The following is a 23493-nucleotide window of genomic DNA, read 5'->3' as shown; positions in this document are numbered from 1 at the left end:
CTGGCCCACCGGAATCCAAGAGGCGAGCGGCTCTGAGGACGGATGCAGGGCTGCCCAGCGATGTCCTAAGGGGACGACCCTCATAGCCAACAATCCATCCCTGATATTCCCCGACAGGCTCAAGGCCAAACGGTGGAATAGTTATTCTCTGCCTCTGCTGGCTTTTCCACATCAAAGGCTACTCTCGAAATTCATTCTTGGGATGGTCGCACGGAGAGAAGAGACCCTGGGCAGTGGCTAAAAGTCCCTTCTTAGATAAGCGGAGGCCCACAGAGAAAAGCAGGTTTGAAAACGGGTTTGATGTCTGGTTGCTGCAACTGGTTATGAATCCAATCCCGGGGACGACAGAGCCGGGCCGTGGCACCCCCGGGCCCCAATCCCGTACTGGTTTCTGCGGATCAGTGGCCCGCCGGGCCTTGAAGGCAGCTTCAAAATCTCCCCACAGCAGTTAAAGGAAATGCGCAAGAGCACTGTTGCCAGCGCCCCCAACCGAAGGGCTGTGCTTTGTTACTTAGGAAACAGCCAATCAGCGATCCGGGCGGTGACCAATGGGAAGCGTGGATGAGTCAATCCGGCAAATTTGAAAGCGTGGCGCGGGCGGAGGTTGGCGTGGTTGAAGGGAGGGTGTGGGGCACTCTCTCCTGTGGCCCAGGGCTCCTGTCTGCGGCGGAGGGACCCGGCCGCGAGCGGCGACACCAGCGGCTGGGAATCAACGAAGGGTAAGCGTTCCTGCGGGCTCCTACGCTCAGGTGTAGGACGCTCAATCCCAGACGTTGAAGGTGGCCGCGCCAGCCCGACCTCTTTAGTGCGAGACACTCAAATGCAACGTGGAGACCACCCACGTTGCGTGGTTCTGCGTGGTCTCCTTGGAACAGGCAGGGGAGGTGCGGGAATCAGGGCGCTTCCTTACACATCCGCGCGGGAGATCGCGACCCCTCTGCTCTTTCGTACCGGATTTGGAGTGCGTCCACACATCTGCACTGGGCCCGGCCTTCTGCGCATCCGGTCTGTGAGAGACCCTCCTGCTGGTGTGTAAGGAAGAATTGGGTCTTCCTGGACGCTAGATCTGGAGACCTGGGACCCCCTGCGCATCTGTGTGGAGTAGCTAAGACCCTCTCCACACATCTGTGCAGAAGAGCGGTTGCAGAGCTGTGTCAGAATGAATGTAGTTACTGGGCACTCAGGCAGTGTTTGATTGAGTAAAGGAAGGAATGAAAGAATACCTATATGGCAGAAAACCATGCTTTCTGCTACTGCTTCTAGGATGCCTCCTCTTAGCTTTGACCCTTTAAGGTACCTGGTAACTTGGGAAAGATAATGCCTGGCCTCTGACATGAGAAACATAGGGGATTTTACTGAAGACATTGCCTATTTTGCCGTGTATAATGCGCTCCCGGTATAGTGCGCATCTGCGGCTCAGTGGGCCCACGTATAATGCGCATGCTTAGTACTACCAATGTATAATGCACATCCTTATTTTTCCCTCAAAAATTTGGGCACAAAGTGTGCATTATACACGACAAAATACAACAAAAAGTTCTGGCATCGTGGGAAAATGTTGTTTGTCATTAATTCTGTAAGAATGGCTAACATTTTTGAGCGCCTACCATGTTTGAGTGAACTTATTTAATCCCCGCAACAGTCCTATGGGATAGATACTAATATTTACATTTCACAGATTGGAATCACTAGCTAAAAGGAGAAAGTCTACATTTTTCTGAATGAGCTTCTCCTCGACCGTTACACTGCTTTCTTCAAACTTGTCAATATTCTATTTCCTCTCCCTCGCCACATCCCATGCTTAACTGCCGACATAGCCAGTCCTTCTCTGCCTATTTCATTATTAAATTACTCCACCCTCAGATAGTTTAAGGTCTCTCAATTTGTTGGTCTTTATATTATCCAACCCACCTCCATTTATACCTTTTTGTTTGTTTGTTTTTTAAGTGTACAAATAGCCCTGGCCAGGTGGCTCAGTTTGTTGGAGCATCAGCCCATACACCAAAAGATTGGGGGTCTGGTTCCCGGTCCATACTTCTCTCTCACATGGGTGTTTCTCTCCTTCCTTTATACTCAGTAAACATATCCTTGGGTGAGGATTTTTAAAAAAGTATGCAAGTAGCATTTTTTAGAAGTATTTATAAAAATTTTCTCTATCTGACCACAAAGCAAATTAAAACAATTATTAGAGATCAAACTAGATTCTCTTTCCACAAGCAATTAAATTAAAAATACAAAAGAAAAAGAAATTAAAACAGACCCATATTTTAGATTTTTTTAAAGGTTTTATTTATTTATTTTTAGAGAGGGGAAAGGAGGGAGAGAGGGAGAAAAATATCAATGTGTGGTTGCCTCTACTGGAGACCTGGCCCGCAACCCAGGCATGTGCCCTGACTGGGAATCGAACTGGGGACCCTTGGGTTCACAGGCCAGCACTCAGTCCACTGAGCCACACCAGCCAGGGCTAGATCTTTTTTTTAAAATTGAATTCATTGGGGTGGCATTGGTTTACAAAATCATACAGGTTTCAAATGTACAACTCAACAAAACATCTGCACACTGCATTATGTGCCCATCATCCCAAGCAAAGTCTGTTTCCGTCCCAGTTCCCCCTCTCCTTTACCCAACTCCACCTACCCCCACCTCCCTTCCCTCTGGCTATTACCATAACTGTTGTGTGTGTGTATGTGTTTTATATATACATATATATATATATTTTTTTGCTTAATCCCTTTACTTTCTTTCCTCCAGCCCCCCTGACCCCACTCCCTTCTGACAGCTGTCAGTCTATTGCTTGTGTCCATCATGCCTCTGTTTCTATTTTGTTCATAAGATTCTGCAGACAAGTGAGATCATGTGGTATTTGTCCTTCTCTGACTGGCATAGATCTTTTTTAAAAACCCTCTTAACTCAGTTAAATAGGATATCATAATTGTAATTAAAAGATAATTAGTATGGAACAGTGATAATACCATTTATGAAACTTGTAGGATGCAGGTAAAGCAATATTTCGAGGGCGATTTATAGTCTTAAGTGCTTACATTTTAACTTTTTTTTTAAAAAGCTGAAAGTTAGTGAGGCAAATATACTACTTTAATAAGATAGAACAACAGAATAAGTGAGTAGACAATAAAAAGGCATTAAGAGCAGAAATTAATGAAGTAGAATTTTACTACATAATAGAGGATTAACTTAGCCAAAATCTATAACTTTAAAAAGACTAATAAAAAAGCCAAACCTCCCGCAATAAAGAAAAAAACATAGAAAATGCTCTCAAACATGAAAATAGAGACATAACTTTAGTCACTGAGAAAGTAAAAGAGAGAAAGAAAGATTTCAGAAGGACACACATTTTAACAATGCTTTTGGACAATTTTCTAGGAAAAAACAACTTACCAAAACTGATTTAAGAAGATCTGGAAATTTTTAACAGACCTAGCTTGAACCATTGAGGAAATGGAATTAGTGTTATATGCTGTCACACCCACCAAAAAACCCACTGAAATCCACCAGAAACTTACAAGCAATTGGGAGAACTTATTCTAATGTTATATACACCTTCCCTAAAAAAATGTCCTATCCTGTGATACCAAAAATGAGACAGGAAAGTATAAGCCCATCTAATCTCTTCTATAAATGTAGTTGTAAAAGTCTTAAATAAAATGTGAACAATCAGAAGCCAGCAATGTATATTTAAAGAATACATTATGACCAAACTGGGTTTATCCCAGGAATATGAGAATGATTTAACATTAGAAAATCTACTAATACAATTTGCATAAGCACAGATTAAAGGAGAAAGCATATTCCATTAGGCACAGAAATACATTTCAATAAAATTCAATACCCATTCATGATTTTTTTTAAATGTGGTAAACTGGAAATAGAGGTAAATTTTCTTAAACCAACAAAAAGTGAAAAGTAGGAGCATTCCTTATAAAATAAACAAAGAAACGAGGTTGCTCACTATTGCTGCCTTTATTCGATATTGTACCAGAGGTCCTAGCCATAACTATAAGATAAGAGATGGAAATAAAAATAAAATTAGTAGTAAGCAAAACTGTCATCAGTTGCAGCCTTATGATTGTCTATTTAAAAAACAAACAAAACAACTCTCTTCTCTGCACGACCAACCGTAGACAGAAGCGGTGTATGGACGTCGCCCTGCAGCTACCAGGGTAAGGAGAGGTACGATCCACAAAACCCAGCTGCAGGGCAGAATGGCCTAACACAAAGAGAAATGCCTCTGCTTACAGTCTGGACAAGGTCAAGCTCCGGCCTTGCTACTTACCATCCAAGTGACAAGTTCCTTCCTGAGCTTGTTTTCTTTGTAGAGTTGGGATGTAACTACGGAATGAGATTGTGAATCTCACGGGAAAGTTAAATGACACCATTTGTAAGGCGCTTAGCCTAGGGCCTGATACAGAGTAAGCACTCGATAAATGTTAGCTGTAATAGTAATTACTTTTAGGCTTTTGGATTCAGACTCTGCTCTTCTCTGGCCATTATTCATCCATAGGACAAATACGATCCAGCCTTTACTGCATGCTGGATCTGGTGCCTGGGCATCTGGGGTGCCCAGACTATATCAGAAGAGGGTCCTGCTCTCTTGGAGCTTAAAGACGAGAGACACAAGTGTGTGACAGCTGTGGAGTCATAAAGGGGACTACAGCAACCCCTATAAAGGCAGAACCTCCAAGGTCTAGGCCCCGCCTGCCTTCCCAGCGCCCAATGTCTGTAGGCAGATCTCCTCAAGTCCTCAAAGTCTGCTCCAGGAGCTGCTGAAGAGCTTGGTCCTGTGCCACCTGTCCTCTGATGATGGACAGAGGAAGCTCTCCTGAAAACAACCGAATCTTGGCTTCCCAGCCCCAGCTCAGCAGTGAACTAGCCTCTGGGTTTTAATGAGCTGCCCTGGGTTAGAAACAGGACGTAGCTGTGGCTGGCTCAGAACTCTGAAGATCTTATTAAAGAATCATCTCCCTCGTACTTTGGGCTAAAATGCTCTTTCCAACTGAGGATCAAAGCAAACTTGACAAACGTTCTCTCATTAATCTCCGCATCCCCCTGGGGCTGGAGCAGATCTGTCACTGTTCTCTCTGGCTCCCCAAGCAGGGAAGCTGGTGCATCGATGTGATGTGGCTGGTGGGAAGAGCGCCCGCCAGTCAGATGTGGAGCCGAGACCAGGACCCAGGCATCCTAGCTGCAGTCTGTCACCCCTACCCCCACCCCGCGCCCCCAGTGCTGTTTCGGGAAGAAGGAAAACATCTCATTAGGCAAACAGTCTGCCTCACTGGCCCTCAGGAAGTGGAGAGGAGAGAACTGTAAAGGTTACACGCACTCCGATGCCAGTGCCCTTTTTAATTTCCTGCTCAGAATGTTAGGCGTCTCTGTCGCTCCTCCTCAGCTGAAACCTTCCCTGTGGGGAGCTGGGACTGCCATTAAAGTCAGCCAGCGTAGACCCAGACTGTGGGGCCCGGCCCCCTCCACCTTCACCCAGAGGGTGCCGGGCCCCACAAGAGTCTGGTTCCCTGGGGATGGGGGGAATGCGCGGGTGGCAGACAGGAGCTCTCTGTGCTGAAAATTAGGTCCAGCCCATACATCTGAAAGTGTTTGCAGACGACATTATGCCGGTTACATAAAAGAGATTATGATTATTGGGAAACATAAGGGACTATTACAACAATGTGACTGTGAAAGCATAATACATAGTATCATTAGTTGTGAGGCAGCACACTGGCTCCGCAGTGGGGCTGCCTGGGTTGGAACTGGGCTTCATCGCCAGCACAGGGATCTCGGGCAAGTTGCTTAACCCTCTCCGTCTCCATTTTCTCACTGAAAAATGAGTATGATAATAGTATCTGCCTTGTGGGATCGGGATGGAAATGCAAGGAGATCATGCTCCTAAGGTGCTTAAATCAGTCCCCCGCACAGCAGGTACGCAGTTGCAGCCCAGTTGCCGGAACAAGACAAAAATTATACACATGTAAAAAGATTATTATTGGTTGATATCTTGTTTTGTGTAGGGAGAAGTTGAGTTTGGACATGGGGCACAGGAGTTTCAAATCAGCTCAATTCTACTTTGTTCCCAAGAGAAAACATGAGTTGTTTGCTGGAGTATGAGATAGAAATTCTACTTTTTTTTTTTTTTTCTGAATAACCTTGGTCCTGTCAGTGGGACTTAGTCTTGCCTGAGAAAGCACTCGTCTGTTCCTGTCCCCCAGGAGCAGCCTCTGTCCCTTACCTCTGTTAATATATCCCTAGGGTTGGGGTGAACTTTTCCAGGAGGTCTGTGACTCCTGCATTCCGAAAATTCCATCTCTACCCTTGGTAGGCTGGCTTGAAGGAGAAATGAAAAAAACAAGGAGAGAGGTCTGAGGGGACTGCAAGCGGGAATAAGCAAATAAGTGTCTGCAATTATTGCCAGGTCAACATTAGGAAATCTGCCCGGCTCGCCCTCAGCGGTAGCACAATAAAGGAGAAGCACTGTGTGATCACCTCAGCCGGTGCCAAAAAAGCATCTGATAAAATTTAACGCCCATTCCTGATGGATAGTGAAGGGTAAGAAACTAAATATAGAAGAGCTAAAAATAGAAAGTAACTGTCATTATTTGCAAACCATACCATCATTTAATTGAAAAACCTAAGAGAATCGATGACAGCCTATTGGAACTAATAAGGGAGTTCAGGAATGTGGCCAGATACAAGATCTGCATACAGAAACCAGTAGCTTTCCTATGTGCTGGCAAAAATGAATTAGACAATGCAATTTTTAAAAGAGCCAATTTGCCCTGACTGGTGTGCCTCAGTGGATTGAGTGCCAGCCTGTGTACCAAAAGGTCGCTGGTTCGATTCCCAGTCAGCGCACGTGCCTGGGTTGCAGGCCAGGTCCCCATTTGGGGGCGCGCAAGAGGCAGCCGATCGATGTGTCTCTCGCACATCAATGTTTCTCTCCCTCTCTTTCTCCCTCTCTTCCCCTTTCTCTAAAAATAAAAAAATAAAATCTTAAAAAAATAAATAAATAGAAAGAGCCTATTCACAATATAATAAAGTCTGTACAATAACTAGTGATAAGCCTATCAAGAAATATACAAAACTCAAGTGAAGAAAACTATAACATTTTACTGAGGATTATAAAGTTGTGAATCATGAAAAGAGATGCTAAATGGGAAGACTTGATATTATAAAGATGCCAGTTCTCCCCCTGTTAATCTATAATTCAAAGTACTCCCAATTAAAACCTTTGCAGGATTTTGCATAGAATTCTGTAAACTGATTCTAAAATCTTATGCCAGACAAGATGCCCAAGAATAGCCATCAAAAAGAAAAATGAGGTGAGGTATTATAGAATCACAGTAATTGATTGAGTTACTGCAGAAGGAATAGGCACATCAGCAGAACAGAATGGAGAATCTAAAAACATTCATGTTTATAGGAGAATTTAAAGATTTTACTTATTTATTTTAGAGAGAGGAGAAGAGAGGGGGAGAGAGGGAGAAAAACACTGATGCATGAGAAAAAAAATCGACTGGTTGCCTCACATGCCTCCAACTGGGAACCTGGCCCCCAACGTGGCAACCCAGGCACGTACTATGACTGGGAATCAAACTGGCGACACCCAGCCCGCTGAGCCACACCAGTCAGGGCACAGGAGAATTTAGTCATGTTAAATGTGGCCTTTGAAGTCAGTGGAGAAAGGATACACTATTTAATAAATGATCTTGAGACGATTACTTACCATTTGGAAATTTAAAAACCTCACATCATTCACAATAAAATAAATTCTATGTGTATAAAGACCTAAATTTAAAAAAGAATGAGTAACAGGCAAAAATATAAAAGTGTTTACTACCTTGGGGAAGGAATGTCTTCTCAAATATGACATAAAAACCATAAGAGAAAATCTGATACATTTTACCTTTTAAAAATTAAAAATTTCAACATGGTCAGGGCAGGAGTTTTTCTAAGAATGCATGGTTGGTTTAATACCAGGAATAATATCAAGTAATTAACCACATCAACAAAATAACGGGGAAGAAACACATGTCAGGAGATGCTGAAAGAGCACTAGGTAAAATTTTAGACCTTCCTAGTAACAACTCTCAGTAAAATAAGAATAGAAGAAGTTAATAGTATGATAATGACTATATATGCCAAACTAGTTTCTCAGTAGTGAAGCACTAAAGCCATTTCCTTTCAAACAGGGATGGCCATTATCATTATTATTCAAACTTGTGGAAGTTCTAGGGATTACAATAGACAAGAAATAAAATATTTGGTATAAATATAGAGAAAAAAGGTAAAAAATTATTTTTCTTTTCTGATATGTAATTGCATACTCAGAAAACCCAATTAGCCCTAATTTAAAAAAAAAAACAAACTTGACCCTGGCTGTTGTAGCTCAATGGATTGAGTGCAGGCTGAGAACCAAAGGGTCACTGGTTCAATTCCCAGTCAGGGCACATGCGTGGGTTGCAGGCCAGGTCCCCAGTGGGGGCCACGTGAGAGGCAACCACACATTGATGTTTCTCTCCCTCTCTTCCCCTCTCTCTAAAAATAAATAAATAAAATATTTTTAGAAATAAAATTAAGAAATTGGAATTAATAAGAGAGTTTGAGGGCGGGAGTGTTTCTCTGCTAGCAATTACCACCTGGAAATGGAGATGGGGGAAGTTGTTGCATTCATAAGACTGATTAAGTCTATAAAGTACTTGGGGATTATATTAAAAGGGCAGTTGCAGAACCTATCTAAAGAGAAAGAAAACTATAAAATCTTATTGAGGAACATAAAAATATCTGAACAAATAACAAGGCAATAGCCATGTTTTTGCATGAAAAGGTTTAATATAAAATAAATATGTAAATGTAGTACAATGCCAATTATAATTCCAGTAAAGTTTTTGTGGCAAATAGGGATGTTCTGGATTGGGAATGGAATTAATAACAATTTTCTTAGAGTCTATCCTGGCTGGTGTGGCTCAGTGGATTGAGCGAAGGCCTGCGAACCCAAGGGTCACCGGTTTGATTCTCAGGCAGGGCACATGTCTGGTTGTGGGAGAGGTCCCCAGTAGGGGGTGCATGAGAGGCAACCACACATTGATGTTTCTTTCCTCAAGCTGAAACATCTTTCTCCCTCCCTTCCCCTCTCTCTAAAAATAAATAAAATATTTTAAAAAAATATTTTCTTAGAGTCAAATAGTAAAATAAATGTCTGAGAATAACCAAGAAAATCACGAAAAAAGAAGACTGGTGGTGGGGGTGTCTTGCCTTACTAGACAAAAAGCACACTGTTAAGGATGGAGTGGAAACAGTGTGGCGCTAGCTCAGGAGTAGACAGATTAGTGGAACATAAGAGGAAGCCCGGTAATAGGCCTCCGAAAAAAAAAAAAAAAGTCATTTGGACATGACAAATGTGGTATTTCAAGCAAGAAAGAGATATTTATTAATAATTGGTGCTGGCACCAATATTCTATTCTCTTAAGGTATAAAACAGAGATCGGCTGTCGGGGTGGGGATGGGAGGAGGCCTTGAATGCTAGGCTAGGGGGCCCCTGCGCAGTCCTCGGGTCAGCTTGGCCCTCATATCCACTGTGTCTCTGCCCAGGTGTTGCCATGGTGATGGCGGTGGAGGACAGCAAGGTGCAGGTTGTGGTTCGGGTGCGGCCCCCCACCCCGAGGGAGCTGGAGAGCCAGCGGCGGCCTGTGATTCAGGTGGTGGACGAGCGGGTGCTGTTGTTTGACCCTGAGGAGCCTGAAGGGACCTTCCTTGGCCTGAAATGGGGCAGCATCCATGACGGCCCCAAGAAGAAGGGCAAAGACCTGACGTTTGTCTTTGACCGGGTCTTTGGCGAGACAGCCACCCAACAGGACGTGTTTCAGCACACCACCCACAGCATCCTGGACAGCTTCCTCCAGGGCTACAACTGCTCAGGTGGGACTCTGGACAGTGAGGAGGAAGGGCCCTAGCTGGTAGCCGCCTCGCCTCCCCGCTTCTTCTCACGCTTTTCTGTGTCTCCTGACAGGTGCCCACCAACCCCTCGGCTGGGCACTTGTTGAGCAGGCCTCTGGCCCTTGCATTCTCTGTGGGCCCCCCATTCGTTCTCCTCCTGTGTGGGAGGCGCTGTCCTGGGCCCTGGGATACAGCAGCAGATCAGACAGACAGGGTTTCTGTCCTCTGGATGCTCACAGTCTGGAGTGGGGAGAGGACACTAGTCGAAATCACACCCACGAGTGTGTGCTAATAGGCTGAGGTGAGGGATGCGCGGGGAAGAGCCATGGGCCCTCCACAGAGGAAGCTGCCTAACCAGGAGAAGGCATCCCGGAGGAAGGGAGATGCCTCAGCCTTCATGGAGACCCCCTTGCCCGGGAATTTGTATACCTGTGGGACAGCCAGGACACAGACGTGGAGAACTCAAGCTGCAGGGCAAATGCAGGGGATGTGGGTGGCTTGGAGCAGTGGGACTGTGCAGATGGAAGGCACAGGAAGAGGCTTGGGGAGAGAAGGGCGAGCTGGGTGGAAGTGCGCAGGGTGAGTCACTAGATAAGGCGGGTCTGGCCCTGCCACCACCCTACTCCCCACTCTGTCCTCTGCAGTGTTTGCCTATGGGGCCACCGGGGCAGGAAAGACACACACCATGCTGGGAAGAGAGGGGGACCCCGGCATCATGTACCTGACCACTGTGGAACTGTACAGGCGGCTGGAGGCCTGCCAGGAGGAGAAGCGATTCGAGGTGCTCATCAGCTACCAGGAGGTAGGGCTGTCCCCTCCTGGGACTGGGCGGCCCCATCCCTCATCCTCACAACCATCTCCAAAGGGAGGGGCGTGGAGCGAGTAGTGGGCGAGGGTGGTAGGAAGGGGGCAGGTGGGGGCCCAGCAAGAGCCCAGAGGGCAGAAACAGCTCAGAGAGACACTGCAGGTGAACTAAACCTGCTCTTGTCACTTAGCATCATCATCCTACAAAGTGCCACTTGTGTGGTGGTGTCTGGTCACGTTTCCCCCGCCCAGCAGCTCAGCCCTCCCAGCCCCTAGTGGGGAGGTTTCCTGGCGGGCCCTGCCGCTCAGATCTCTCCCTTGCTCCCTTTCTCCTCAGGTATACAATGAGCAGATCCACGACCTCCTGGAGCCCAAGGGACCCCTTGCCATCCGTGAGGACCCTGACAAGGGGGTGGTAGTACAAGGACTTTCCTTCCACCAGGTGCGAGGCTGGGCTTGGGTGGCAGGAGCTGCCTCATTGGTCCTCCAGGTTCCCTCACTGGGCAGTTTGGGGACACCCAAATCCCACTGCAGCTCCGGTGACATGGGTTCTGCAGAACAGCCCTGCTGTTGGGGGCAGTCCTGGCGGGGGAGGCCACAGCTCCCTTCCGGGTCTTCTCCTCTGTAGCCAACCTCTGCCGAGCAGCTGCTGGAGATGCTCACCAGGGGGAACCGTAACCGCACACAGCACCCCACTGATGCCAACGCCACGTCCTCCCGCTCCCATGCCATCTTCCAGGTGAGGGGGTGGGGGCTCGGAGCCTGCAGACGGGGCTTCTGATGCCCGGTGGTGGCTCACCCCTGCCCTCTGCCCGCAGATCTTCGTGAAGCAGCAGGACCGGGTTCCAGGTCTGACCCAGGCGCTTCGGGTGGCCAAGATGAGCCTGATTGACCTGGCTGGCTCGGAGCGGGCATCCAGCACCCGCGCCAAGGGGGAGCGGCTGCGGGAGGGTGCCAACATCAACCGCTCTCTGCTGGCCCTCATCAACGTCCTCAATGCCCTGGCTGATGCGAAGGTAAAGCTGCAGAGACTCAGGGTGCCTGCCGCACAGGACAGCCACTGAAGCGCCCGAAGCTAAGGGTCCCTCCTTTCCGCCCTGGCAGAGGCTGCCAGGTTCCAGCATGGGTCTGTCTGGTGCAGCCACCTCACCCCAGGCCCGCTCACTGCCCCCACCCCCACCCCCCAGGGTCGCAAGTCTCACGTGCCTTACCGGGACAGCAAACTGACCCGTCTGCTCAAGGACTCCATTGGAGGCAACTGCCGCACGGTGATGATTGCTGCCGTCAGCCCCTCGGGCCTGACGTATGAGGACACTTACAACACCCTTAAGTATGCCGACCGGGCCAAGGAGATCAAGCTCTCGGTGTGTGCCCACCTGGTGTGGGGGGCCCCAGGCCGGGAGGGGGAGGGACAGGACCCACGGACGTGCTGAGTGCCTGGAGCACGTGTCCCCACAGGCAGAGGGAAGGCATTCTCCAGCCTCTGTCTTCAGGGCAATTGCGGTAGAGGTGGTATGGTGCCAGTGCTTGGGGAGACTCCAGGTGGGGGAGAGGCAGGGTGGTCTCCAAGACTCAGAAAAAGGTAAAACACAACACTGGCGCTTGGAGGCAGAATCGCCTGGAGAGGGAGGCAACGGGCGGGGTGGCCGAGGGCTCTTTTTGAGCGATCACTTTCAGACTTGTTTTTAGCCGCAAAACAGTGTCAACATCAGCATGTAACACAGAGGAGAGCAGAGCTGCTCTGCTTTCCCCTGCCTCCTCCAGGGAGCCGGCTGCTGCTGGAAAGCCCCTGGCCTGGCCAGAGTGTATTAGGCAGACAGTCAGGGTTCTTGGGTTCAAAGGCGACCTCTGCCTCTGCTGTGGCCTCAGGCAAGGCACTGACCCTTCCCGGCCTGTGTCCCCAGTCATGAGCATGAGTCACGAGAATATGAGTGACGTGCTTAAAGCTACTCTGAGTGAACAGACATCTCTCCCCCATGTCCCCGTCGCAGCTGAAGAGCAATGTGGTCAGCCTGGACTGTCACATCAGCCAGTACGCCACCATCTGCCAACAGCTCCAGGCTGAGGTGAGGAGCCCACCTGCAGAGGGTGGCTGGGAGGTAGGGCACCCTGGCTTGATGGGGTGAGGGGGGCAGGAGAGCAAGGGACAGGAGCATTGGGGTGTGGCCAGGGTTCTGTGCCTGGGGATGGGGCAGCTCCCGCCTCTGGTGCTCATCTGGGACTCTGAAGGACTGGCTGTTTCTGTTCCAGGTGGCCACCCTGAGGGAGAAGCTCCGTGTGTATGAGGCGGGATCCCAGGCCCTCCCACAATCCCCCACGTCAGGCCCTCCGCAACAACTGTGAGTTCTGTGGCCCATACCTACCCCATACCTACCCCTCCCTTCAGCTCAGCCAGGAAAGCCCCCCTCTCCAGCTTCTGGAGAGCCAGGACTTCTTGCTTCTGTTCTGACACCTAGGGCTACGGGTTCCCACCCAGTGCCCAGCACACTGATTGGCACTTAGAATACCCTGGGTCAAATGAGCAAATGACACCCCAGCCCATATAAGCATCATCTGCTATTCAAAAGAAGGTATGGTTAAGAGATGGGTGTCATTGTTTCCTAAACCAGAAAATTTCTAGCTCCTCCCCCCTGCCCCTACCCCTAACTACTGCCTACTTGTTACCCAAGCATCCATCCTTGAGGGCTCTGTCGCACCTGTCCCCTCCCTGCTTTCCCCACCTGCCCCTATTTCCCGCCCCTAAAACTCCTCATTTCCCCCCTTAGCCTTTCCAGCTCCTCCCCACCATCCCTCCTTCCCAGCCAGCCCTGCACCCCAGAGCTCTGCCCAGATCCTGCAGTCCTTCCAGAGGAGAGCCTTGGGGCAGAGGCCCAGGTGGGGAGGGTCGAGGAAGGGAGCTCTTCGGACCGGGAGCAGCCCCCCGAGGATAAGGAAAAAGGCCCGGCTGTGGAGGTAGGACTTAGAGCTGGTAGAATATTAGAAGAAATGCCCTTCCCAACTCATAGAGTCCCTGCAGTCCCAGGTTCTCTACCTGGATGTCACGTCCCAGCCATTAGGAGGCTTTCGGATCCTGTGCAGGAAGGAGAGCTATTCTGTCAGGCCCTGAGTGTCTGGGAGCGAGTGGCGGGTGTTACCGCAGGGGTGCAGGGAGGGAGGATGGGAGGGAGGATGGGACTGGAGGAAGAAAGCCCCTACAGGGTCTGGCCATTCCAGGAGCTGTCACCCCCATTCTCAGAGGCAGGAACGATTTTAGAAGCCACTTAACACAGGGAGGCTGGTCATCCTGGGCCCTCTACCTGTGACATCCTTCCTTTTCAGGTTCCAGTCCAGGTGCCAGAACAGAGCCTCCGACAGTCCCTGCCGGCGTCCCCTGGCCTGATCCTGGAGCCCAAGCGAGTCACGGGCCGCCTCTCCCCACAGAACCTGGAGGGAAACCATCCTAAGCAGTAGGTGTCTTACTCCTCTCCGGTGTCCAAGGAGGGAGGGGATGGGTTTCACCTTCCTGGGGTGGGAGTTGGTACCAAGTTGCAAGAGGTCTGGTTCTGTTCTAGTTAAGAGTCAAGTCTTTCTCACCATGGTCCATTAGCTGCTTTTTTTTTTTTTAACCCTTACCTGAGGATATTTTATTTATTTATTTGTTTGTTTGTTTGTTTGTTTGTTTGTTTAAGAGAGAGGGGAAGGGAAGGAGAAAGAGAGGGAGAGAACCATCAATGTGTGGTTGCCTTTCACGTGTTCCCTACTGGGGACCTGGCCCAACCCTTTGGTCCACAGGCCCACCCCGCACTCAACCCACTGAGCGACACCAGCCAGGGCTGAGGATATTTTTTTTAAATTGATTTTAGAGACAGAGGAAGGAAGAGAGAGAGAGAAAGAGAAGGAAACATAGATGTGAGAAACATTGATCAGTTGCCTTCTGTACGTGCCCTGACTAGGGATCGAACCCGCAACATTTTGGCGTATGGGACAAGGCTCCAACCAACTGAGCCACCCAGCCAGGGCCATTATCTGCTTTTAACAATTTGATATTATTGCCTACTCTATTTATTTATCATCTCTCTATTCGTTCCTCCACGTAGCTGGCAGCCCAACAGAAGGGAAGCAAAACACCACGTTTCGTGGAGATAGCGGGCAAGCGCCAAGTGGGGGCAGGGCCACCTGGGCGGTGCTTCACTTTCCAGTCTGAGGGCCAAGCTGCTCGTCCTCAACAACGGGGCGGGCGGGGGGGGGGGGGGGGGGGGCCGGCCCAGAGAAGTCAGGTGGCAGGCCCAGGAAGGGACAGACATCCTGAGTAAGGTGGTCACTGTGTCTTCAACAACAGATCGACCGTAGCTGTTTCTCCTCAGTAGTAAACACAAACCACCACCCGCGGCCAGAGAGAAATAGATTTTGGACCTTTCTTTCTGTGCTTTTTGGAGAGGTGCTGCTGATACTTTTCCCGTGGTCCCCAGAACACAAATCCCCTGCCACTTAGCTCTGCAGCTGCTGACCCCACTCCACCCTCCCCAGCATGCTTCACACTAGGCGGTGTATTTAAAGCTTCTGGACAGAAGGGCCTGTTTAATTTTATTTCTTGTTGGGGAGTGTCTGGTCCCAACTCAGCAAAAATGCTGCAGCCTGAATAATCAGCAGCTTATTATCTGTCTCCTGCTGCCAGCTCCCTGGGGCCCAGCTGTGGCAGGGATGCTCTGGCGGGATGTCCCCTTGGAACCCAGGGAACAACCACGGGCTCCCACTCATGACTCAGGGGCTCCCTGCCCGGTGTCCTCTGTTGCAAGGAGAGGGGACACCGGGGTTCTCATTTCTGCTGTGCTTCTCGTTTTGTGCCTGTGACAAGTTGCTTCTGTCTTGGCTGTGACCTGAGGGATCACAGCCCTGATTATTCTCCCTGCTTCTTTGAGTGGAAGTACTAACAAAATGTAACAGAAAATCCTAAGTATTAGGGGTCGCGGAACATTCTAGATCATCTCCATACTTGGAAACACCCTAACCACCAGATAACGGAAAATAATTTCTCTTTGGCTTTAGGCTTCAAAATCTGAGACCACCAGGGTACTGAGGCAATCTCAGATTTTCCAGTTCAGTGGTTTTCAGAATTTTTTTTTTGCTGCAAAGTCCTTTCTTCAAATGAACTTAGGCTGAAATCTAATATGGAGAACAGATAAAGCAGAGCTGCTCCATTTAAAATGTCCTCGGATGGGTTTCTCCAAACCCGATTTGAAAATCCCTGGTATGGGCCAAGTCTCCATTTGTCAGATGGGTCCTAAGGTACTTGCCCAGGGCCACACCCGGCCCCGGCATCCAGGCCGGCACCTTTATTGTTAACGCCCACTTTCCCTGCCAATGTAGAATGAGTTTCTACCGGGTCCTTTTTTATTTCTATCTTGTCTTCTTTTGAAGAGGCCTAGAGGCTGCTTTAGAAGATGAGCTTGGGGTCCCTGTGTACACATGAGGGCAGAGGAGGGGCCCCCAGGTGCTGGGGCAGGTAGGAGATTGTGCTACCCGAGGATGAATTAGTGGCCATGAATAATCCCCAGGTAATTGTGTTTTTTCCTTTGTCGTAGGTGTTCCTGACAGGAAGGAAATTTGCTTTATTAGAATCTAAATTTACAACATCAATAATCGCATTATCCTCATAATTTCCCTTAAATAGCCCCTCCCTGCCTGTGAAGGGTGCACCGACTCACAGGCTCTCAGCCGTTCACTAGAAAGCGCAGACCAAAGGCGTTTTTGAGGGTCCTCTCAGACCAGAGGTCACACGGCCCATCTTATTTAATCTCCTCTTACCCTAACCAGGTAGATGGCATTATTTCTGCTTTACAGAAAGCAATAGTTCGCTAGCCTTGTAGTGCTCACTGCGTGCCAGGTGCTCTTTCAACACTCTCCATAAAATAACTCATTCCGTCTCCCCAACAGCCCGGTGAGCTGGGTGCACTTGTTACCCCATTTAAAGGATGTGGAGACTGAGGGTAGGCAGCAATCCAAGCTCAACAGCTGGGAAGTGTCGGAACGGGCATTCGAGCTGGCAGGCTGGCAGTCAGACTTGAGCCTGGCTCTTCACTGCTGCCTGTCATTGCCAAGGTCACAGCACTAACAGGTGGCAGCTCTGAGAGGACACTCAGACCTTCTGAGTCCGAGGCCACGTGGCGCCCTTTCCCGACTTGCCGGGTCACTGTCTTGGTGGGGAGGCACGTTTACTGGGGAAAGTCCCCCCGTCGTGACCTGTGGCCATCTCTGCCAGCCCTGGCCTTCGGCGAGGGCATGGCGGAGCGGGAGCTGTGGATGGGAGCGGGGGCAGGCCAGCCCACGGGTGCTCCTTGCCACACCTGGGGCAGTGGGGCCCAGGGCATGGCAGAGGGGACCCCAGCCAGCCGGGTCTGAGTGGGACGGGAACGCCTTCCCTCTGTTCCAGGCTGGCGCTGAAGGTGCTGCGCCTGGCCCAGCGGCAGTACTCTCTGCTCCAAGCAGCCAACCTCCTGACCCCCGACATGACTGCCGAGTTTCAGACCCTGCAGCAGCTGGTGCACGAGGGGAAAACGGGGCCTGGAGCAGAGGCCTCAGGCTGTTCCAGGGGGGCACCTCTGGCTCAGGAGCTGTGTTCAGAGTCAGGTGAGTCTCGCCCCTACCCTGCCTCTGCCTATTGGTGCCAATTCCAAAGCCCAGCTGGTGCCAAGGGTTCACTGGGGCCTCCATGCTGGAACAGGACCCCTGGGATCGTGGGGCACACTGGGGGATCCCCGGTACCACAACAGAACCAAGGAGCTAAGGACTTCTGCCTGTCTCCTGTGTCTCTCTCCCCAAACCCTAGAAACTTTCCTTTCTTCTGCTCAGTCCCCGATCTCCTCTCAGCACCCTCCTTCTCCACACCCAGGGTCTCCAGGATACTCTGGCCCCGTGACCCGGACCATGGCAAGGCAACAGAGTGGCCTCCTGCCCAGCCTGGGGGTCTCCCCGGGGCCTGGCTGCACCTCAGCCAAGGCATCTCTGCAGCCCAAGCAGAAGAAGAGAAGGAGGAGGCTGAGCCCCTCAGAGCAAGACGGCCCCCCAGCCCCAAAGCCGGGGACCAAGCGCCAGCGCCAGTCCTTCCTGCCCTGCTTGAGAAGGGGGTCCCTGCCTGAGGCTCAGCCTTCATTTGGACCCACCCCCCCCAAAGCAGGGAGGGCCTCCTCTCCCGGGCCCTCTCCTCGCTTCTGCCCCACCACAGTCATCAAAAGGCGGGTGCCTCTGGGCTCCTCTGCTCTGCAGAACTGCTCCACCCCTGTGGCCGTGCCTGCTCGGGACCTCAACACCACCTTCGATCTCTCCGATCTCTCCGAGGAGCCTCGCTCAAAGCTGGCTTTCCAAGAGTGCACTGGCTGGGAAAACACCCCGCAGAACAGGCTGGACCAGCTCTTCATCCCCAGGTGGGCCCCCTTCCTGCCTTCCTCCCAGCCCTCCCAGCAGGGGGTCAGGGGTCAGGGAGGGACAGTGGCGCCACCTGGAGGAGTAGAAGACAGCGCAGCTCTTGGAGCCTAGACATGAGCTGTCTCTTTCCCTTCAGTCTGATCAGGTCGCTCCCCAGGCCCCGGAGGGCCGGGCATGCAGTTCCATGGAGGCATTGCTGCTCTCGAGGCCCTTCCTTGTCTTTCTACCTCCAAGCCGCCAGCACCGGGCTGGTTTGTGGCACTCCCATGAGTAGCTACAAATGGGACCCTCCCTTGGGGAAGGTCAGCAGGGAGCAGGAATTCAAGAGGGTAGTCCAGCCCTCCCTGTTCCTCTGCATCGCTTGGGTCCTTTGCCCTGATTAAGGTTCTGTGTCCCACTGCGAAAGAGCTCTATGTACCGCTGCTACCCCCAGATGCCACCCTCTAGCCTAGCATCTGGAACGGGGATGGGGATCCTCCGAAAACTCTATCCAGCATTTTTCAGTGAGAAGATGAAGCTTTTACCACACCTTCCACCCACATATCAGGTCAGGGGAACAGCAACCATCTCAGGAAAGGACAAGGACAAGTGGCAGACTGACCCGGACTTGTGAGGCCGCAGGGGCAGGCTGCCCACCACACCCCCACTTCTCCCATAGCCCGAACCACCTCTCGGTAACAAGCGCCAAGCGGGCAGGTGGAAGGGTGAAACTGTTTGAACTCCGGTTCCCTGGACACACCAGAAACTGACACCTGGGTGTTCTCCCAGAACGGGCCTGTCACTCAGCCGTCAGCTCAGGCCAAGTGAGGCAGGAGAAGAATCACCTCTTAGCAGGAAGAAACCCCAGGGGCCGTCTTGTCTAACCTCCCACAGCCCAAGCGGAGCTGGAGGGAGGGGGCACTGGCACCCTTTTCTGGTTCCCTCTTGATCTGCCTCCCTTTGTCTTTCTTCCTCCCCCAGTGGACCTGTGCCCCTGTTCACCGTGAAGGGCCCCAAGCCAGCATCTTCCTTCCCTAAGACCTCAGCCTGCAAGAAGAGGTGTGTCGTGAGGTGAGGTTGGGGAGCTGTAGGAGGAGAGTGGACGCCTGGGCCCACTGTAGGCCCCCGAATATCTCTGGACCCCTTGGAGCCAGTAGCAGGCTCAAGCCCTGTGAGCAAGGCCAGCACCGGTGGTCTGACTGAGGTTCCTGTGGTCCTTGCTAGTAGAGAATTACGCTAGAGGTGAAGTGTATCTCCCTTCTTTGGTTAAAGGCCAAAGGACACTCTTCACAAGGGAGACATTCAGTGTTCACTGGTTAATCCAGGGAGAGAACTACCCACCCCCTCACCCTCCCAAACCCCGCAAAACTCCCAGCCCTACCCCTCCCACCCTCAGATCTGACCTTGAAAGTACTTGTTAGTGCTCAAGGTGGGGGGTCTAGGTCCACCCACCCACTCCTACCTGTAGCCCAGGGGCACGGCTGTGACCTTGCTACCTTCCTCCTTCTTTTCCTCAGTTCCTCAGCCTCCTGCCACAGCCGCATCGCCCGCCTCCCCAGCAGCACCTTGAAGAGGCCAGCTGAGTCCCTTGCAACCCCAGGTGACCGGCATTGGGAACAGGGATGGTCTGGGCCACGATGACAGATGAAAAGGAAACAGGAAGGGACAAAGTGGGCTGAGACCCCGAGGGCCTGGGGATGCTTCCAAGCATCTCAGGAACCCTGATGAGATGGAAGACGGGATGGAGGAGAATGGCGGGACAGAGCCTCACTTTTCTCCTTCCTCCCTGCCCTCTCCCCACCCCTCCAACTGGCCTGTAGAGCTGCCCTTCAGTGCCCCCCGCTCCAGCAACCTGAGGAGCCAGAGGGAACTGACGAGGGTCAGGGGAGTGCTGTCCGCCGGGAACTGCGTCACCAAGGTGTCCTGACTGCTGTCCCCTCTTGGCTCCCCTCTTGGCTCCCGGAGCAGCCTGCATCAGGAGCCCCCGACCTGCCCTCCTCAGCGCCAAGCAATTAACGCCAACACCCTCTTCCTTTGTTAACACTTGTCTGCCGGGCATTCATTCCGCTACTCACCCTCTTTGTTAACCTCTTGTTACACTCAGCTTCTCAGCGTGTATATATACATTGGAGAGTGTTAATGTGTTGCTATTTTAAAGGGTGCTGCCATCCATTGTTCCCCCCTAGCTTATCCCAGCCCCCAGTCTAACAAAGGGCATTGGGCAGGAATAATAGTGGAGGAGGGTGAGGATGGTGAGAGGGCCTGGTGGGGAGCCCCAGCTTGGCCCTCCTGGGTTTTTGAGACAGGGATATCTTCAGCCCCATCCCCCCAGGCTGGAGCAGAAGCTGCAGTCCTGGTGGTGATGCAGGTGATGGTGGTGCCTTGACTTCCAAATGGAAAGGGCTTCGTTGTCTGTACTCCGTTGTAAACAGGCTGCTTACTCAGTATAAAAAGTATAAAGAAGAAAGGGAAATTCGGCCTTAATACTACCACCTAGACAGAAAAGCTGTGAATTTGTGCACTTATATCCTTTGATCCTTTATTTCTGCATATGTACCTGTGGATATGGATATACATTTTTATTACAATAATTGGTAAGCCATCCCCATCCGTGCTGTGAGTTTCTCCCTGTGCACCCAGGTAGGATGGCAATGCACCTTCCCTTTCTCACCTTCACACTCTTTAAGACCTCAAGACACTTCTGAGGACAGAACACATTTCCCTCTGCCTCTCCTGCAGCCTCAGGTCTGTCTTCCCACAGTGCGGACGTGGGCCACGAGGAGTCCTGCGGTCAGTTGGGGTTAGGGCTAGTGGTGCCCAGGTCTCAGGTGAGGCTCCAGGCTAAGCCCCGACGACAGGCTTGAACCGAGGGCGACCTTCCTGCCACTTGACCCCACGGGCCCCACTTCCCACCTCCGTTGGCGGCTTGCCTCTCGACTCATTTGGGTGGTGACAGTGCAGCTCGAGTTTACCGCTGTCCAGGAAGACGTGGCTGTCTGAATGGACGGATAGTGTAAACGAGATCACGAGAGTCTGCGATAACTGCTTCTGAAAACAAACATGCCGAAGGTAGTTAACACATTGGGAGTGGTGTGTAAATAGTGCTGCTAATTTCAAATGAGGCCTCGCTGTTCTGCGGGAGCAGCCTCCCCTCCTACCTGGTGCGCCTCTCCCCACGCGATTCTGACTGCTCTTTGGAGGAGTGGAGAGGACGCAAAGCAGAGCCCTGAGCTCTTATCAGCTGCAGGCATCTTCACAGAAGTTCGTGATCCTGTGAGGTCTAATGAGGACACAGACTCAAAAAGTCCGAAAAAAACATGCCCAGGGTTAGACAGCAAGTGTCGGGATTTGAACCGAGGTCTAGCCTTCTGCATGGCACTAAGCCGCTTCCCTTAAGAAGTGAACAGACATCCTTTCTTTCTGCATGCCTGGGGTTTCCTCCTCTCCAATTAGTCTTAATGAGGTTTTTTCCCCTGTGTACCGTGATTCCCACAGAAGCAGTCACAGCTTCACATCTGTAGCCCCCAGCAGCCTGGCGCACCGTGACCTTAGGAGGCCTTGCCGAGCGCTGGTTGGATTCAAATTGAATACCTTCCCCTTTCCTGGGGCCCTCACATTTATTACCTCATTTGATCATCACCATCACCCCTGCAAGTGCAGAGGCAGCTGGCAACTAGGGCCCGGGGGGCAAGCTTCACATAAGAGAGTCCATTGCATGAGGCAGAATTCACTTGGGCTGGGGGCAGCTCACGCAAGTGGAAGAGGTCAGTCCAGACAAGGATGTTCTGCAGATGGTCATTCGCTCAGCAAACATTTGTGGCTCCATGGTGCAAAATGTGCTCTCGGGTGACCCATTAAATGCACAAAGACTCTGCCTACGGAGTTAAGCATGTGTGGCCCCTGCCCTCAATCACAGGAGGCGGGGCTGAGAGTGCCCGCTTGCCAGAAGGCAGCCTGGCTGGTCCCCGTTCCCTGGGAGATGGCAGGGGCTGAGGCGGGCGTGAGCTGACAGCTCTCAGCCGACCTCTGTGGGCGGGGACGAGAGTCTAAGATGGGATTGTTCTTACAGAAAGAGAGCCATCTGCAAGACAAGGCAATCCATGGCTCCCCTGTCCACTGCAGGCCCAGCCTGCTCTGAGGTCCTCCCCGCCTCACCTGCCTCTCCCACCTGGGTGATCTGTGCGGGGCCCCTAACTCTGCTTCTGGGTGTTTAGAAGGACTGTCTTCCCAGGCCCTTTGCACCCACCTCAGGCCCTCGGCTCAGGTCTGGACCCCGCTCTAGGGTCCGAGCTCCTGCCCCCCTCACAGAACCAGGCTCAGTGCCAGGGGTGTCAGACCCAGAGAACACGACGTGGTCCCTTTGCGCAGCATGTCAGAACAGCACCGATCCCTGCCACCTGAGTGTAGGTCAACCCCCCCTTCCGCCCCCCTCCCCCGTCAGTGTGGGGACCCGTCAAGGGGAGAGGGCTGGGCTTTCTCCTCTGGGCCTCCTCACCCCCAGTCATTAGCTTGGCCCCCACAGGAAACCTCATCACCACACGGAGAGCCTCCTTAGCAGCTGCTAACTCAGGAGTCCTGCCTCCCAGACCTCTGCCCCTCTGTCCCTAGGAATGTCCCTTTGGCTCTTGGCTAAGTTTGGGGGGATCCTGGTTCCCAGACAAAATCTAGTTCATGGCTGTCTTCCCCTCCTCATGGTTTTTTTTTGTGGAGAGAGCCCCAGGAGGGTTTGGGATGGAGGTTTTGGGGCTAGGAGGGTCAAAGTCACCCCGGGGGGGCCTGGAGACTAGCTGTGTTTGCCAGCTCACCCGCAGCCCTCCCACCACCGTTTCCTGGTTCAGCCTGTCCATTTGGAGGACCACTGAATTGGAAATAACAGGCTGCCCGCCAGCCCTGTCCTCCCGCCAGGGACACATCTGGTCCCCGCCTCTCACCCTCCCAAAGGGATGCAGTCAGGCAGGGAGATGGAGGGGAGCGGGGAGCAGAGCAGATCTGGGAAAGCAATTAAAAAGTGGGTCTCAGGGTGAGAGGCTGAGAGGTTGGGGGAGGCTGGAGCAGGGCCCAGGCTGGTGGGGGAAGAAGAGGGGAAAGAAAGAGCCTGAGCTTATCAGCCCCAGCGAAACAGCCTGGCACACGGGTCTGTGAAGGTGACTGCGTGCTGGGACGGGACAGGGAAGAGGAAGGGGGAGGAAACTGGGGGTTCAGCCAGGAACCCTTTTGCAACCATAGAAGTTTGGCGCTGCTAACCAGCAGAGGCTGGCTGGCCTGGCGCAGGCTGTGGCTGGCAGAAGAAGCCTACCCTGGCCTGGGGTAGCTGTCCTCCAGCTGGAGGGAGACACCCCTGCCCCCAAGGAGCATCCCACTGAC

At 51.7% G+C, this 23493-nt stretch overlaps 1 protein-coding gene across 1 annotated transcript; it reads left to right on the top strand.

The window, feature by feature from the left end:
* The first annotated feature begins 593 nt into the window (after positions 1-593).
* KIF18B (kinesin family member 18B) lies at positions 594-20727 on the top strand. The gene is made up of 16 exons (XM_045189913.3): positions 594-719; positions 9601-9927; positions 10590-10747; positions 11087-11191; positions 11378-11488; positions 11568-11765; positions 11937-12113; positions 12741-12815; positions 13000-13088; positions 13515-13701; positions 14068-14195; positions 17159-17355; positions 17618-18149; positions 19111-19200; positions 19647-19729; positions 19950-20727. The coding sequence occupies exons 2-16, from the start codon at positions 9609-9611 to the stop codon at positions 20054-20056; spliced, it is 2556 nt and encodes an 851-aa protein (XP_045045848.2). The 5' UTR covers positions 594-719; positions 9601-9608; the 3' UTR covers positions 20057-20727.
* The last annotated feature ends 2766 nt before the right edge of the window (positions 20728-23493 follow it).

Source organism: Desmodus rotundus, chromosome 9 (genome assembly GCF_022682495.2).
Source record: "Desmodus rotundus isolate HL8 chromosome 9, HLdesRot8A.1, whole genome shotgun sequence".
In the NCBI taxonomy this organism is placed as follows: Eukaryota; Metazoa; Chordata; class Mammalia; order Chiroptera; family Phyllostomidae; genus Desmodus; species Desmodus rotundus.
Note: the sequence above shows the minus strand (reverse complement) of the source record. Positions and strands in the feature narration are given on the sequence as shown.

What these genes read in the sequence shown, in the direction of transcription:
- KIF18B (XM_045189913.3), top strand. Translation starts at nt 9,609, where the DNA reads ATGGTGATGGCGGTGGAGGACAGCAAGGTGCAGGTTGTGGTTCGGGTG. An exon ending in AAGGACTTTCCTTCCACCAG is followed by an intron (nt 11,192 to 11,377) that starts GTGCGAGGCTGG and finishes TCTCCTCTGTAG; the next exon opens with CCAACCTCTGCCGAGCAGCT. An exon ending in GACCAGCTCTTCATCCCCAG is followed by an intron (nt 18,150 to 19,110) that starts GTGGGCCCCCTT and finishes TTCCTCCCCCAG; the next exon opens with TGGACCTGTGCCCCTGTTCA.